At 34.8% G+C, this 17,578-nt stretch overlaps 1 protein-coding gene across 1 annotated transcript in view; it reads left to right on the top strand.

Moving 5' to 3' along the window:
* Positions 1 to 17,578, top strand: part of Gpr158 (G protein-coupled receptor 158) — a 390,707-nt gene that overhangs the window by 203,703 nt on the left and 169,426 nt on the right. The window contains exon 5 of the mRNA XM_005320245.5: positions 14,538 to 14,761. Coding sequence (XP_005320302.2) covers positions 14,538 to 14,761 — 224 coding nt within the window. The remainder of the gene's footprint in view (positions 1 to 14,537; positions 14,762 to 17,578) is intronic.

Here is a 17,578-nt window from a genome sequence, read left to right as displayed (position 1 = left end):
CATAGATTGTTTCTTTTGCTGAGAAGAAACTTTTTAGTTTGAGTCCATCCAATTTACTAATACTTGATTTTAATTTTTGTGCCAAAGGAGTCTTGTTGCTTGTATTCTTGATAATTGGCATTATGACTAGAGTGATATGAAATCTTAGAGTAATTTTGGCTTGCATTTCTTTAATTGCTAGAGATATTAAGTGTTTTTTTCATATTTTTATTATCCATTCATATTTCTTCTGTGAAATGTCTGTTCATCCTTAGCCCATTTATTGATTGGGTTATTTGTTTGTTTGTTTGTTTTGGTGCTCAATGTTTTGAGTTGTATATATATTAGAGATCAATGCTCTATCTAAGGTGCATGTGGTAAAGATTTTCTCCCATTTTGTAGATTCTCTCTTCATATTATTGATTATTTCCTTTGCTGAGAAGAAGCTATTTTTTAGTTTTAATTCATCCTATTTATTTGTTCTTGATTTTACTTCTTGTGCTTTAGTAGCCCTGTTAAGGAAGTCAGTTCCTAAGCTGACTTGGAGGAGATTTGAGCCTACTTTTTCTTCTATTAGGTGTAAGGTCTCTCTTCCAGTGGCTGTCTTTGATCTACTTTGAGTTGTGTTTTGTGCAGGGTGAGAGATAAAGGTCTAATTTTATTTTGCTACATATGAGTTTCCAGTTTTCCCAGCACCATATGTTGAAGAGGCTATCTTTTCTCCAATGTATGTTTATAGCACCTTGTTCTAGTATAGGATAACTATGCTTATGTGGGTTTGTTTCTACTTTGTTTGTCTTCTATTTTGTACCATTGGTCTATCAGTCTGTTTTGGTGCCAATATCATATTGTTTTTGTTACTATTGCTCTGTAGTGTAGTTTAAGTTCTGGTATTTTGATGCCACCTGCTTCACTCTTCTTGCTAAGGATTGCTTTGGCTACTCCTATTTTTCCAAACAAATTTTATGACTTCTTTTTCTATTCCTATGAATAAAGAACGTCACTGGAATTTTAATAGGAATTGCATTAAATCTGTATAATGCTTTTGGTAATATAGCCATTTTGACAATATTCATTCCATCTATTGACAAGCATGGGAGATCTTTCCATCTTCTAAGGCCTTCTTCAATTTCTTTTTTTAGTGTTCTGTAGTTTTCATTGTAGAGGTCTTACACTCTTTTGTCAGATTGAGGTAAAGTATTTTTTTTGAGGCTATTGTGAGTGGGGTAAATCTTCCCAATTTCTCTTTCAGTAGATTCATTTATGATGTATAGGAACATGTTTGATTTATGGAAGTTGGTTTTATATACTGCTATTTTGCTGAATTCAATGATTAGTTCTAGAAGTTTTCTTGATTTTTTTTGGATTTTAAAATATAGGATTACGTCATCAGCAAATAGTGATAGTTTTGAGTTCTTCTTTTCCTATTATTCCTTTAATTTATTTACTCTAATTGCTCTGGCTAAGGTTTCAAGAACAATGTTGAATAGAATAGTGAAAGAGGACATTATTGTCTTGTTCCAGTTTTTAGAGGGAATGATTTCAATTTTTCTCCATTTAAAATTATGTTGGCCTTGTGTTTAGCATATATAGCTTTTACAATGTTGAGGTACTTCCTACTTTCTAGTGTTTTGAACATGAAGGGGTGCTATATTTTGTCAAATGTTTTTCTCCACCTATATGATTCTTGTCTTTAAGTCTGTTGATGTGATGAGTTACATTTATTGATTTCTGAATGTTGAATCAATTGCATCTCTGGGATGAATCCTACTTGACCATGGTGAACTTTCTTTTTAAAATTTTTTGTATAATAATTGCCAGAATTTTTTTTGTATATGACTTTTTTATTTTTCTTTTTTTCGCATTTTTAATTGGTTGTTCAAAACATTACAAAGCTCATGACATATCATCTTTCATACATTTGATTCAAGTGAGTTATGAACTCCCATTTTTACCCCAAATACAAATTGCAGAATCACATCAGTTACACATTCACAATATTTACATAATGCCATATTAGTGACTGTTGTATTCTGCTGCCTTTCCTATCCCCTACTATCCCCCCTCCCCTCCCCTCCCATCTTCCCTCTCTACCTCATCTGTTGTGGTTCAGTTCTCTCCCTTGTTTTTTCCACCCAATTTCCCCTCACAACCTCTTATATGTGAGTTCGTATAATGTTGAGGGTTTCCTTCCGTTTCCATGCAATTTCCCTTCTCTCTCCCTTTCCCTCCCACCTCATGTCTCTGTTTAATGTTAATCTTTTCCTCATGCTCTTCCTCTCTGCTCACTTCTTAGTTACTCTCCTTAAATCAAAGAAGACATTTGGCATTTGTTTTTTAAGAATTGGCTAGCTTCACTTAGCATAATCTGCTCTAATGCCATCCATTTCCCTGCAAATGCCATGATTTTGTCATTTTTAGTGCTGCATAATACTCCATTGTGTATAAATGCCACATTTTCTAAGTTGGTTCCACAGTCTAGCTATTGTGAATTATGCTGCTATGGTCATTGATGTAGCAGTATCCCTATAGTACACTCTTTTAAGGTCCTCAGGGAATAGTCCAAGAAGGGCAATAGCTGGGTCAAATGGTGGTTCCATTCTCAGCTTTCCCAGGAATCTCCATACTGCTTTTCATATTGTTCCCACCAATTTGCAGTACCACCAGCAATGTACAAGTGTACCCTTTTCCCCACATCCTCGCCAGCACTTGTTGTTGTTTGACTTCAGAATGGCTGCCAATCTTACTGGAGTGAGATGGTATCTTAGGGTGGTTTTGATTTGCATTTCTCTGACTGCTAGAGATGGTGAGCATTTTTTCATGTACTTATTGATTGATTGTATGTCCTCCTCTGAGAAGTGTCTGTTCAGGTCCTTGGCCCATTTGTTGATTGGGTTATTTGTTATCTTATTGAGTTCTTTGTATTTTTTTGAAATTAGGGCTCTATCTGAAGTGTGAGGAGTAAAGATTTGTTCCCACGATGTAGGCTCCCTATTTACTTCTCTTATTGTTTCTCTTGCTGAGAAAAAACTTTTTAGTTTAAATAAGTCCCATTTGTTGATTCTTGTTATTAACTCTTGGGCTATGGGCATCCTATTAAGGAATTTGGAGCCTGACCCCACAATATGTAGATCGGAGCCAACTTTTTCTTCTATCAGGTGCAGAGTCTCTGATTTGATATCAAGCTCTTTGATCCATTTTGAGTTAACTTTTGTGCATGGCGAAAGAAAGGGGTTCAGCTTCATTTTGTTGCATATGGATTTCCAGTTATCCCAGCACCGATTGTTGAAGATGCTATCCTTCCTCCATTTAATGCTTTTAGCCCATTTATCAAATATAAGAAAGTTGTAATTTTGTAGATTGGTCTCTGTGTCCTCTATTCTATACCATTGGTCCACCCACCTGTTTTGGTACCAGTACCATGCTGTTTTTCTTACTATTGCTCTGTAGTACAATTTGAAATCTGGTATTGCTATACCTCCAGATTCACACTTCCTGCTTAGAAATTGCTTTTGCTATTCTGGGTCTTTTGTTTTTCCAAATGAATTTCATGATTGCTTTATCTATTTCTACAAGAAATGCCATTGGGATTTTGATTGGCATCTCATTAAACCTGTAGAGAACTTTGGGTAATATTGCCATTTTGATGATGTTAGTTCTTCCTATCCATGAATATTTTTCCATCTTCTAAGATCTTCTTCTATCTCTCTCTTTAGGGTTCTGTAGTTTTCATTGTATAAATCTTTCACCTCTTTTGTTAGGTTGATTCCCAAGTATTTTATTTTTTTTGAGGATATTGTGAATGGAGTGGTTTTCCTCATTTCCATTTCAGAAGATTTGTCACTGATATACAGGAATGCCTTTGATTTATGCGTGTTGATTTTATATCTGCCACTTTGCTGAATTCATTTATTAACTCTAGCAGTTTCTTTGAGACCCTTTTGGGTCTGTTAGATATATTATCATATCACCCACAAATAGTGATAATTTAAGTTCTTCTTTTCCTATTTTTATGCCTTTAATTTCTTTTGTCTGTCTAATTGCTCTGGCTAGTATTTCAAGAACTAAATTGAATAGAAGTGGTGAGAGAGGGCATCACTGTCTAGTTCCAGATTTTAGAGGGAATGCCTTCAGTTTTTCTCCATTTAGAATGATGCTAGCCTGAGGCTTAGCATATATAGCTTTTAAAATGTTGAGGTACGTTCCTATTATCCCTAGTTTTTATAGTGTTTTGAACATAAAGGGATGCTGAACTTTGTCGAATGCTTTTTCTGCATCTATCGAGATGATCATATGGTTCTTATCTTTAAGTCTATTGATGTGGTGAATAACATTTATTGATTTCCATATATTGAACCATCCTTGCATCCCAGGGATGAATCCTACTTGATCATGGTGCACAATGTTTTTGATATGCTTTTGTATTTGATTTGCCAGGATTTTATTGAGAATTTTTGCATCTAAGTTCATTAGAGATATTGGTCTGTAGTTTTCTTTCTTTGAAGTGTCTTTGTCTGGTTTCGGGATCAGGGTGATGTTGGCCTCATAAAATGAATTTGGAAGAGCTCCTTCTTTTTCTATTTCTTGAAATAGCTTGAAAAGTATTGGTATTAATTCTTCTTTGAATGTTTTGTAAAACTTCCTTGTATACCCATCAGGTCCAGGGCTTTTCTTGGTTGGTAGTCTTTTGATGGCCTCTTCTATTTCTTCCTTTGTTATTGGTCTGTTTAAATTGTGTGTGTCTTCCTGACTCAATCTGGGCAGATCATATGACTTAAGAAATTTATGGATATCTTCACTATCTTCTATTTTATTTGAATATAAGGTTTCAAAATTCTTTCTAATTATCTTCTGTATTTCTGTAGTGTCCGTTGTGATATTGCCTTTTTCAGCCCATACGTTAGTAATTTGAGTTCTCTCTCTTCTTCTCTTTGTTAGCATGGCTAAGAGTCTGTCAATCTTATTTATTTTTTCAAAGAACCAAATTTTAGTTTTATCAATTTTTTCAATGGTTTTTTTTTGTTTCAATTTTGTTGATTTCCGCTCTGATTTTAATTATTTCTTGTCTTCTACTATATTTGCTGTTGTTTTACTCTTCCTTTTCTAGGATTTTAAGATGTAGTGTGAGTTCATTTATTTATTTTTTTCTTTTTTTGAGGAATCAACTCCAGGAAATGAATTTCCCTCTTAAATCTGCTTTCATTGTGTCCCATAGATTCCAGTATGTTGTGTCTGTATTGTCGTTTATCTCTAAGAATTTTTTGATTTCCTCCTTTATGTCTTCTGTAACCCATTGATCATTCAGTAACATATTGTTCATTTTCCAGGTGATGCAGGATTTTTCCTTCCTTCTTTTATCATTGATTTCCAGTTTCATTCCATTATGGTCAGATATGGTGCATGGTATTATCTCCAAACATTTATATTTACTGAGAGTCGCCCTATGGCATAATATATGGTCTAACTTTGAGTAGGATCCATGTGCTGCTGAGAAGAATGTGTATCCACTTGATGATGGTTGATATATTCTATATATGTCGGTTAAGTCTAGGTTATTGATTGTGTTATTGAGTTTTATAGTTTTTTTTTTCAGCTTTTGTCTATTGGATCTGTCCAAGGGCTAGAGCAGTGTGTTGAAGTCCCCCATAATTATTGTGTTGTGGTCTATTTGACTCTTGAACTTGAGGAGAGTTTGTTTTATGAACATTGTGCACCATTGTTTGGTGCATACAAATTGATAATTGTTATATCTTGATGTTGGATGGTTCCTTTTAACAGTATATAGTGTCCTTCTTTATCCCTTTTGATTAACTTAGGTTTGAAGTTGATTTTATTCAATGTGAGTATGGCCACTCCTGCTTGCTTCTAAGGGCCATGTGAGTGGTATGATTTTTTCCCAACCTTTCACCTTCAGCCTGTGTATGTCTTTGCCTATCATATGAGTCTCCTGAAGGCAGCATACTGTTGGATTTGTTTTTTTAATCCAGGTTACTAGCTTATGTCTCTTGATTGGTGAATTTAAGCCATTAACATTTAAGGTTACAATTGAAATATGGTTTGTACTTCCAGTCATGTTTATTTATTTATTTATTTTAGTTTGGCTAGTTTTTCCTCTTTGGTTATTTTTCTCCCCCTTTACTGAGATACCTCCCACTGTTAGTTTTGGGTGCTATTTTTCAATTCCTCTTCTTGTAATATTTTGCTCAAAATGCTTTGTAGTGCTGGTTTTCTGGCTGCGAATTCTTTTATCTTTTGTTTATTGTGAAATATTTTAATTTCATTATCAAATCTGAAGCTTAATTTTGCTGGATACAGTATTCTTGGTTGGAATCCATTATTTTTCAGTGTTTGAAATACGTTGTTCCAGGATCTTCTCGCTTTCAAAGTCTGTGATGAAAAATCAGTCCTTAACCTAATTGGTTTACCCCTGAATGTAATCTGACTCCTTTCTCTCGTAGCTTTTAATATTCTCTCCTTATTCTGTATGTTGGCTATCTTCATAATTATATGTCTTGGAGTTGGTCTTTACAGTTTTGGATGTTTGGGGTCCTGTAGGCTTCCAGGATTTGGCAATCCATTCCATCTTTCATCTCTGGGAAGTTTTCTAGGATTATTTCATTTAATAGGTTGTCCATTCCTTTGGGTTGAACCTCTGTGCCTTCTTCTATCCCAGTGACTCTCAAATTTGTTTTTTTATGAGATCCCATATCTCTTGGATAGATTGCCTGTGAGATTTAAGCATCTTTTCTGTGTTGACTATATTCTTTTCAAGTTGATAAACTTTGTCTTCATTATCTGATGTTCTATCTGCCACTTGATCTAGTCTATTTGTAATATTCTCATTAGAGTTTTTAATCTGGTTTATAGTTTCCTGCATTTCTAGGATTACTGTTTGGTTTTTTTTTTTAATCTCTATCTCCTGGTAAAGCTCGTTCTTTGCAGTTTGAATTTGTTTCTTTAATTCGTTTTCAAAATATACTTTCATTGCTTGGACTTGCTGTCTCATGTCTTCTCTAATATTCCGTTTCATCTGAGTTAGGTATGCCTTGATTTCTTTCCCTGTCCATGTTTCTGATGCTTCTAGGTCCTCCTGTAGATTTAAGTTGTACTGCATTGTTTTTTCATGTTGTTCACATTACTTTCCAGCTCTGTTTGACTGCTTTGTAACTGCTTTCTCCTATACATTTGTTTTGGCTTTGTATATCTCTGTTGTCTCTCTTTTGTGGTGGGAGATTATGCCTAGAAATGTTGGGCTTTATTGTACTTCGAAGCTGATTCATTCAATTCATAAAAGGCTTCCAGGTTCTGTATGCATATAGTGATTTGTTGTTTGTTCTTAGGGCTTTATGTTTAAGTTAGGTGCTATGATGGTATGAGGTTTAATATGTCTTGGCTACTTTAGAAGATTGCTCTACTGAAGGTGGATACTAACAGGCAATTGGATCAGGGTGTTGGTAGTATCTAGGTATTTATGAGCCCTATAGATAGCCTCAAGACATTCACCTATTTGCATTTAGGCAATTACACGTAATAGAAGACGTAATGCTTGGGATGAACGTTGGGGGGTAGGGGAAAGAAGGTGCTCTTAGAAAGAAAGAAAGAGAGAGAGAGAGAGAGATTAGAGGAAAATGAAAAGAACAATAAAACTTGAAACAGGAAAGAAAGAAAGAAGGAAAAGGGGAGAAAGGAACAGAGAGAGAAGAAGAAAAAAAAAATTGAAGTCTTAGAGATTCATTTTCTTCTCTTCCAGTAGCCGGAGCTATGCCCTCTGAGCGGAGCTTCTGCCCTCTACCTGCTGATAGCGATCCCTGTAAGGTGTCTCCTGGGAGTCTCTCAGACTTCTCAGTCCAGAGCCATTTCACTTCTCCGGCCCTTTACCCCTTCCTCTTGTCAGTCAGCCAGCCAGGTCCTGTTCACCAGAAGTGGTTCCCCAGAGATCTAGTTACACTTGCAGCCCCACTGCTTGTCCCATTTAAGCCCCAGTGCTGTGCTAAACTGGCGGCTAAGACCTTGGGAGTCACTGCTGGTGATATGGGGGTTGGGGATCCCCTCTGCTTACAGACACGACCCCTGAGAGATCCCTGAAGTTTCCTGGCTGTTTGTATCTGGATGGGGAGGGAGTCACACACCTGCTAAAGTGGATTCTGCTGGGAAGGAATTCCATCGACCAAACTCCGTTGATGTCACCTCTCTGCTATGGCAGGCCCCAGGCTCCTTGCCAGAGGGTCCAAAGGGAGGGGTGGGACAGGTCCGTCCCAGGTTGGCCTCAGCTCCCGGCTCGCTATTTCATGAAGGATTGGCTAAAGACCTCTTCCTGCCAAGCTGTGTCTCGGAGGCTAGCGGAACCCAGTCATGTTGGCTGCGGGCGGACGGGCTGGCAGCCGAGCCACGGTGTGCAGACTGTGGCTGGCGGATCTAGACCTCTGCGTCTTGTGGCGGGGATTTGTTCATCTGGGGCAAACTGTCACTTCAAAAAATCCTAGTAGCTCCTGGCCGGTCTTTCTTCAGTGGAATTTTGCTAGGAGATTCTCAGTTGGTAGAATCTAAGCGTTATCTATGCGTCTTTATGACCCCATCACTGAGGGGGTATTGAAAGCGCTGCCTGTCTGCCCGCTGCCATGTTGGATCTCCTTGCCAGAATTTTTTTGAGAATTTTTGCATCTATGTTCATCATGGATATTGGTCTGAAGTTTTCTTTCCTTGTCTTTGTCTGGTTTTGGAATCAGGATGATAACAGCTTCATAGAATGAGTTTAAAAGGGTTCCCTCCTTTTCTATTTCATGGAATAATTTAAGGAGTATTAGTGTTAATTCTTCTTTGAAGGTCTTGTGGAACTCAGCTGAGCATTCATCTAGTTCTGGGCTTTTCTTAGTTGGTAGGCTTTTGATGGTGTCTTTGATTTCATTGCTTGAAATTGATGTGTTTAAATTGTGTGTGTCCTCCTGATTCAGTTTGGATAGGTCGTATATTTCTAGTAATTTGTTGATGTTTTTAGAGAGATAAATCTGAGGGGCATTGTATGCCATTTTTAGAGGAGTCCCAGGAGGATTGAGCCCTCATTAACCACAGTGATATTGAGGTCAGTAATCTATCCTTTTTATTGCCTTCCCTTATTTGTCTCACTCTATTTTACCCTTTACTTCTGTGTTAGGTATCAGTTCCCAAATCAAATATCTATGTTTGAGTTCATATCGAAGGCCCCCTTTGCCCAGGACCTAGATCAAGATAACAATTTCAGCTCTTTGCTAGTAGCAAATTACAATTGAATTGTGAGAATATTCCTTTTTCTTTTAACACTTTTTGCATTTACAGTTTACAATAGAATATTGCAATTCCTCTTTTAAAATATGAGGTAGGGTAAGGGACAGTTTGAGTTGGTTGAAAATTTTGTTTATCATTAAAACTGGAGGGCCCTGTGTCTTTACTGTCTATACTCATTCTCTTGGTGATCTTATCCAGTCTCATAGCTCTGACCTTCAGATATTTATCTTCAATACAGACCTTTCTCCCCAACCCCAGATTTGCATATCAAAATGCCTTTTGACATGGTAATTTTGATATCTAGTACACATCCCTAAACTGACATGTTAAGATTGAACTTAGATGGTCTTCCAGGATCTTCTAGAAAACTTTCTTCATATGCATTTCCCCCATCTTGGTTTATGATTATTTTACTCTGCCACTTTTTCATTGTACATCTTACATTCATCTTTGACTCTTTCTTCATGGTAGACAACTCATCAGAAATTCCTGTTGATTCCACCTTAAAACTACTTCTGAATCCAGCCATTTTTTTTGTTTTTGTTTTTACTGCTACACTGTGGTCTGAACCATCATCAAGTTTTTGAAGCTTAATGCTTCTACCTTGTCCTCTGTAGTATATTCTGTATACAACCAAAGAAATCCTTAAACAACATAAAGCATATCATGTTACTTCTCTACCCAAAATCCTGCTGTAGCTCTTTTTTTTTTTTTTTTTACAGAAAGCAGAATCTAAGTTCCTACGTGGTTCACAGTGCACTGAACAATCTGGTTCTGTTATTTCTCTGACCTTATTTTCTACTACCCTACCCTACATGCACTCTGCTTTTACTCCACTAGTCTCTGCACATCTTTTCACATGCCAAGGGTGCTCCCACCACAGTTTATCATGTACTCCTTTGCTGTGATTCTCTTCACTTACAAGACAATGTGGCTAACTTCATTGTTTTCTTCAAATCTTTGCCTAAATATCACTTTTAGAATGGAACCTACCTTACCCACTTTTTTCAAAATTGTGACTCCGACTGCCAGCATGTTTGATTCACATCACCTTTTTTTCCTTCTGACACTCCTGAGTTTTGACATATGATCTTTTTTGCCTATTTTTTATGGACTATTGTCATGTGTCTGTTTTTTTTCCTACTAAAACAGATTCCATATAAGCAGAGAATTTTCTTTGTTCATTGATCTAGCTCACTAAACCATTGCCTTACACATAATCAATTGGGCATTCAAAAAATTGTTGAGTAAGAATTTTTGTTTTATCAAATACTGTACAGTTTATGGTACTATTTAATATCCTACCTCTTCCAAAAAATGTTTTGAAGTGCCTTATGAAAATGTATATGGTACAGCAGAATAACAAAGATAGGAAATTGGGGGAAAATAAAATAATGATTATTAAAAAGTTGGGGAAGATTAGATGTTTTTAGATTTATTGGAAATAGAACACAAATTTGGTACTGAACCAAAAGGAACTTTCAAATTTTCATTGGCTAAAAATGATAACAAAGTTTTACAGATGAAGGACTGGTCATAAGTAGCTATGAGATTATGATAATATACCATAGTCATGCTATAAAATTAATAATTCAAATATGGTAATCAGTTAATATCCTGCTCTAATTTTCAGGTTTGAGTGAGTTATGGTACTAAATGGTTTCTCCTTGTCCCATCTGGGAGTTTGCCACTTAGGTTAAGGTCCAGTTTCATTTATAATGAAAGTCAATAGTATACAATGTTTGGCTTGAATGTAACCATGAGGTTCTTAAGTCAAAGAGAAAATATTATTCTAGTTAGCTGAAGAAAGAAACTAAAGATTGGATTAAGAAAGTTTCTTGCACAAAACAAACAATAGCTTTCATAGATACTTTTTCTTTAATGATTTAACTTTTTCTGACTTCACTTATGGTAGCTGGCTTGTGAGGTGTGTTTGCACATTAGGGATCATTGTCTTTTATTACTGATGTTCAGTGTCTGAAAAAGCCATCATATTTCAATATTCTGTCCATAGGTTTTGGTGGTTTCTGATGGGAAGGTAAATTTAATCTCCATTTTTTTCATTTTAGCCGGAAGAGGAAATCCCAACCTCTGCCTCCTAAATCTGCATCTCAGAGTTCATACTTTATCATCTCCTAATCTCTGACTTTGATTGTTGCTCTGTACCTCCTGATACTCAGTGGGTGAATCTAGTACCACTCTGTCTTGTTCAGCATAGTAATCTCTGTATTCACCTCCACAATTATACAGTGAATACCAAAGTTAACTCAATGTTTTCTCAGTACCTCCTGAGAGGTGTGTGTGTTTCCTGTTATTCCTCAAATTTGTACCAGCATTAGATACTTGCTTTTCATCACTTCGAATCTTGTTTGGCCCTCCTTTTAACTCTAACCATTGCTATGACTATTTCTTGAATGTTTTGAATGCCTTTACTTTACTTCTGAGTGACTTTAAATGCACTTGTTTGTGCCTTTTCTCAGACTGGAACCCCAAAACATGCTTCTCATTTTCAGTTGTGGGGCACTTCTGAAGTCATGGTATAGGATGCGGGAAGGTACTCTGGACTCATGAGAGCATATACTAGAAATGAGGGGGCAGTTAATGTCTCCAGGATCCATAATTAATGAGCAAGGTTGATGGTAGAGAACTTTCGATGCTACTTATCATTGTGTAAATTACAATAACTTGATGAAGTATCCTTATAAGTCAGACCTTCTTACCCTAACTGGATTCTTTACCTGTCAAGTTATCCAACAAGTAACCTTATATTGCTACCTGAGACTTTCATGTCTTCAACCTAAAAACTGGTCTTCCTCACTCTCAATACATTCTTACATGCTCTGTTGAGAAATATAAGACTTTATAAGAATGACTTCCACATTTTTTCTATACTTCAAAATAGTCTGCTAACCAATTCCTACTCACTGTAGAAAGCATAAAAGTTTAAAAAATAAAGAAAAACTTCTGAAAATCATGAATTTACCTCTACTCTCCAGTTTTAAAAGAGATAAAGTATTTGAGTTAATTTCTCCAATTGTATTCTTGATTATATTCAATCTTAATACCTCATGTTCTTCCTTTATAGTCTTCCCATATCATATCTGTCCTCAACTTTGTCATGGTTTCTTTTGCTGACTACCATTGTATTCAAATTTCACTTTGTTAGAAAAAAAAAGCCAAATTCTATTTTTATACCATCTTTATTCCTATTAACCACAAGCTTTACTTATTTTTTTTTCATTCAGTTGACCATTTATTGAAATAATAGTCTATCTTATTACTTATTTAGTCTTTAAACCCTGAAAATTAAATTACAATCTCTACCAGTATTTGGAATGTACCATCTTAAAGATCAACAAAGGATAAGATCCTTAACTCTCTAATAGCCTTTTCCCAGTCATCATATTTGATTGCATTCCAACACTATCCAGTAAGTCTCAGTTTTCTGTGTTGACATTGTAAATACTTCTATTTCAAGTGTCCTCCTCTTCACATTCCCCAACCATTATCTCATTCACTCTCGGATGTTTCTGTAGGCTCTTTCTATGTCACTGATCTGGTTCATACAATCCAGTCTTGAATTATTTCTCACTTTTTGTATTATTTCTACTAGACTGTGAGTTGGACCTTAAATTTAATTTGTCTGAAATGGAACTTAGCATACTCATTCAGCCTTTCTCACCTTACTTCTTTCTTCTGCTTTCCTTGTTTTCTGAATAATAGCTTTCTTTAAGGTATTACTGAATTCCCAATTCCTCTTTGTATCTACCTTGTCTAGAGAAGAGACTAAAAAGCCAGTCGTTACAATTTACATAAATCATCTCATTTAATCTCCATAGTAATTAATATTTCATTAATAAGCAAACTAAGATTCAAAGTGGCCCAGTGAGTTGTTTAATGTCAGAGCTATCTAAGGATGGGAACCATGTCTTCTTGACACTAAAATCCTAGACTTTTCACTGTGTAACAGAGTAGTGAGCCTTAAATAGTAATATATTCTGAATCATCAAAGAAATATTCAACTATACTTTTATTTTTTACTGTATTTACTGATCAAAAATAGGCAAATACATTTTAGAAAGATTTCTTTAACAAGAATTTAAAGAAATAGACCAAGAATGGTAGCCTGTAATCCCAGTGATTTGGGAGGCTGAGGCAGAAGTATCACAAGTTCAAAGCCAGCCTCAGCAATTTAGTGAGGTCCCAAACAACTTAGTGAAATCTTGTCTCAAAATAAAATGTAAAAAGGGGTTGGGTATGTGGTTCAGTGTTTAAACATTCTGGGTTCAATCTCTAATATCTTCCCCCCTCAAAAAAATAAAAAGGTAAGGTTTAAATAAATAAAAGCTTTCTGTTAAACTTTGTTATTAAAACACGCTTAACCAGAAGAACATAATTCCCAAATTCCTAAGTAAACAGAGTTGTATTATATACTAGACTATGTACATGTTCACTAACATCTTTTATGTTGAGTTCATAGTTGGAAATAGTTGAGTATTTTAGTATGTGTTATTAGTTGGACATTTGTTGGTGCTATAGTCAATTCAGTAATTAAAGATAACCTTTAGGTAATGGCCTTCAGAGTTAACTTACATTTAGTAACTTACAAATAATCTAAAATTAAATGGAGGCTCAAAAGCTGCACTTAGTGCATAGCATGGAAATATCCTATGGAAGTGGGAAATTACATGATAGTTTTTAAGTATGAATTGTACTCTGCCCAAAGGATGAACCATCATTAGGCAATTGCACATTGAACAACTGTTTTTTAAGTACAATTTTATCCAATTTAGACCTAATGAACTTGGTAGATTAGATCCCTGATAAATTAAGATGCAATCAAAACCTCATTTGGATTCTGTGCCATCTAGGTCAAAAAGTTTAAAAAGTGCTAAGTATATTTATTTGGCATATGAAATACATCAACTTTCTTGTCATTCTTCTAGTTAATTATTTCATGAATATATATAGCATATAATTTGTGCTTTAAGGAGTATCATCATGTGGTGAGTGGTAGATGATGATATAAGAGACTTAGTTCTCTGCCCTCAAGGAATTTTGTTCCCATTTTTGCTAATTTTTTCAATTACTCTGAATGACAATTTTAAAATCAAATGGATCAAAAGAATTTTGAGTTCAAAAACAAAGTAAGTCTCTCTCCTAGCAGGAGAGTTTACAAAAGGTCTATAATAAATGGTAACAGGAATAAAGAGGCAAAGATGTGTTTTGACATTGTACTCTTGTCTCACCTACCTCAGAGGTGCAAATAACACTGTGGTTTTATTTGGAACTTTCAGGAAGGGGTCCAGATCATCATTTTTCAGGAAGTACAAAAGATGTATCAGAAGAAGCCCATGTCTGCTTACCCTGCAGAGAGGGCTGCCCCTACTGTGCTGATGACAGCCCATGCTTTGTCCAGGAGGATAAGTATTTGAGACTTGCTATCATCTCCTTCCAAGCCCTGTGTATGCTGCTTGACTTCATCAGCATGATGGTGGTCTACCACTTTCGCAAAGCAAAGGTAAACCCAGGTACCCTGGTTATGATCCTCCTTCTTTGTACAAAGTTATTTCTCTTTTTTTTTTTGCAAATTGAATTTCCAATCTCAGTTACTTCTCTGCTAAGCAGAAAAATGTTTCTATAATAGGATTAAATTAGAGCATGAAAAGTATATTCTTTACCTTCCAAAGAAAAATAATGGTTAATAACATGATACTTTAACATTTTGTTTACTGACATCCCATCCTCCTGCTCCCAGCACCAACATTTAGCATGCGGCTCTAGTGCTTCATTGCATTGAAGCATTCTCCTTTACATCTCTGTTTGTTCTTGATGGGAACTTGTTTTATCTATACTCAATGTATTGTTAGTTTTTTTCATATATAGAAGACGTGTAATTTTTTAAATATTTCTTTTATTTCTCTTAGTCATTTTTTAAGATAGTAAAGGACTCAACAATTTTTGAACACATTATACTCTGAAAAATTTATTCATGACCTTGTATTTGGTTTGTAGGATAACAGTGATCCTGGGAAGAACTTAGTTTTTTTAAATTCTTCAGTAACATTATTTTATTTATTTGATATACAAACTATTTCATTTCTTTGTGTTTGTTTTCAGAATATATAGCCTATGTTCAATAATTTCAATTCAAAACAAAACATTAAAATGATTATCATTAACATGTTTTGAAATAATTTTTTAAAATACACACTCACATATCTTAGTATTTTAGAACATATTTGTACTTTGATTATATTAAGACAATCAAATTTGATAGAAGGTTATTGTTCAACTTTCTAATATTAATTTTGTTAATTCCTTGGAATGCATGAATCATACAAATAATTGCCAATATAATTTTTAAGTACATATTCAAGTGACTTGCTTTAGTTCTGTTCTGAGACATCAGAGTAGTAGAAGCATTGTATGTTTCTCCATTAGGGGTGAATGAAATAATAAAATATTCAAGTTAGAGGTTTCTGGAGATCTTTCCTCAACGGTCACCCAACAGATTATATGTAGCCAGTGTTGTGTTAGAATTTGTGGTTCTGGTGATAATACAAAGTTATTGGAGCTATTAGGAAGAAAATTAAGCTTGAAGTTTCAGTCTTTTCTGAGCTCAAATGACATTTTTTTAAAAAGAGAGAGAGAAAATATGAATATATGAATCTTTTTTGTAGATGGACACAACACAATGCCTTTTATTTTTATGTGGTGCCAAGAATCGAACCCAAGTTGTGCTAGGTTAGCACTCTACTGCTGAGCCACAATCCCAGCCCTCAACTGACTTTTTCATGTTGGCAAAGTTGTACATATTGGTTTAGATTATAGAATTTATAAAATTTATAAAGTGTTCCAGTTAGAAATTTTAAAAAGAAATCAACTTTCTAAGAATGGTTTCTGTTACAAAATCTCAAGTTAACTTTTTTTAAAAAAGGCTCTGTTAAGATTCTAGGAGAATATATCCATTATGTTAATGTTATAGACTTCAATAGTTATTTAAAATAGACAGTTTCATTAACAGCAGCATGCAGCACAAATTAAAATGTAGCTTTGAGTCAGCAAGAAAGTGCAAATAGGCAAGTTGCTCTTCATTTAACTAATATGTGTTTTTTCTTTTGCAACAGACCTTATTAAATTGTATATATAATGAAAGAGTAGGCAAATGAAATTAGGAAATATATAAATACTCTATTCTAGATGAAATTGTTTTTTTATAAAAAACAATTGGTGGCAGAGCAGATATATTTATTGAACTGCTCTGAAATATCTCTGACATAATCAATTCATTTAAATAGTGTATAAAACACAATACTTTGTGAATATTAGTTTATTTTAATCATTAATGACTTGTACTAAATGAATCAGTGATACAAAGTAGATAGAATTCTATATTGAATATTAGAAACCTGTGGGGCTGGGGATGTAGCTCAAGTGGTAGCACACTCACCTGGTGTGCATGAGGCACTGGGTTCGATTCTCAGTACCACATAAAAATGAGATAAAGATATTGTGTCCACCTAAAACTGAAAAATAAATATTAAAAAAAGAAAACCAATGATAGAAAATTCTGGAAAAACCAAGTCTTAACCTTTGTTTATGTTAACATTACCAAAGTTATTAATAAGTTGAATATCCCTGAACCTTCATGTGAAATGGCAAGTTATTGACCAAACAGAGCTATTATTAGAATAGATATTCTTATAAACCATTTCAGTGAAATTTCTAGAGATTCAAACTAGTAAGAATAGATTACCCTTCCCTTATTCTTTCCCCTACATCTCTTTCTGCCTACCTTCCTTCATATCTTCTTCCCATTCATCATTTTCTGAGTATTTACTAAGTGCTTAGAAGAATTATCTATATTTGGTATACAAAAATGAACAGGATAAACAAGGGCTGGACCCTTAAGGAGTTTCTATTGCAATGTGGGGCTAGTGATGACAGGCAATAAAGAAGAATATATCAGGCTTTGATCAAAATGAAATAGTATCATGTGATATTGAATGACTTTGAAGTTATAGAATTCTTATGGCCACCATTTTAGTTGGGTATTATCCTCATTTTACATTTAAAAAAATCAAAACATATTATCTTAAGAAACTGGTCGATGTTACTTGGGGAAGTTAGAATTGGCACTCAGATCTGTTTGACTTTACAACTTATTATATCTTTTAGCTACTGTGCTGTACTATGTTCTCATATGTTATAGTGCCATTTGATCTTAAATTTTAAAGCAAATAGACCCAGCCAACCCTGCCCATTATAGTAATGTAAACTGTAGATGGGCATTAATTCTTTCTTTCTCTATATTCTGCCTCATCAAAACTTAAAT

Source organism: Ictidomys tridecemlineatus, chromosome 10 (genome assembly GCF_052094955.1).
Source record: "Ictidomys tridecemlineatus isolate mIctTri1 chromosome 10, mIctTri1.hap1, whole genome shotgun sequence".
NCBI classification, from domain to species: domain Eukaryota; kingdom Metazoa; phylum Chordata; class Mammalia; order Rodentia; family Sciuridae; genus Ictidomys; species Ictidomys tridecemlineatus.
This window is presented reverse-complemented; position numbering and strand designations above follow the sequence as displayed.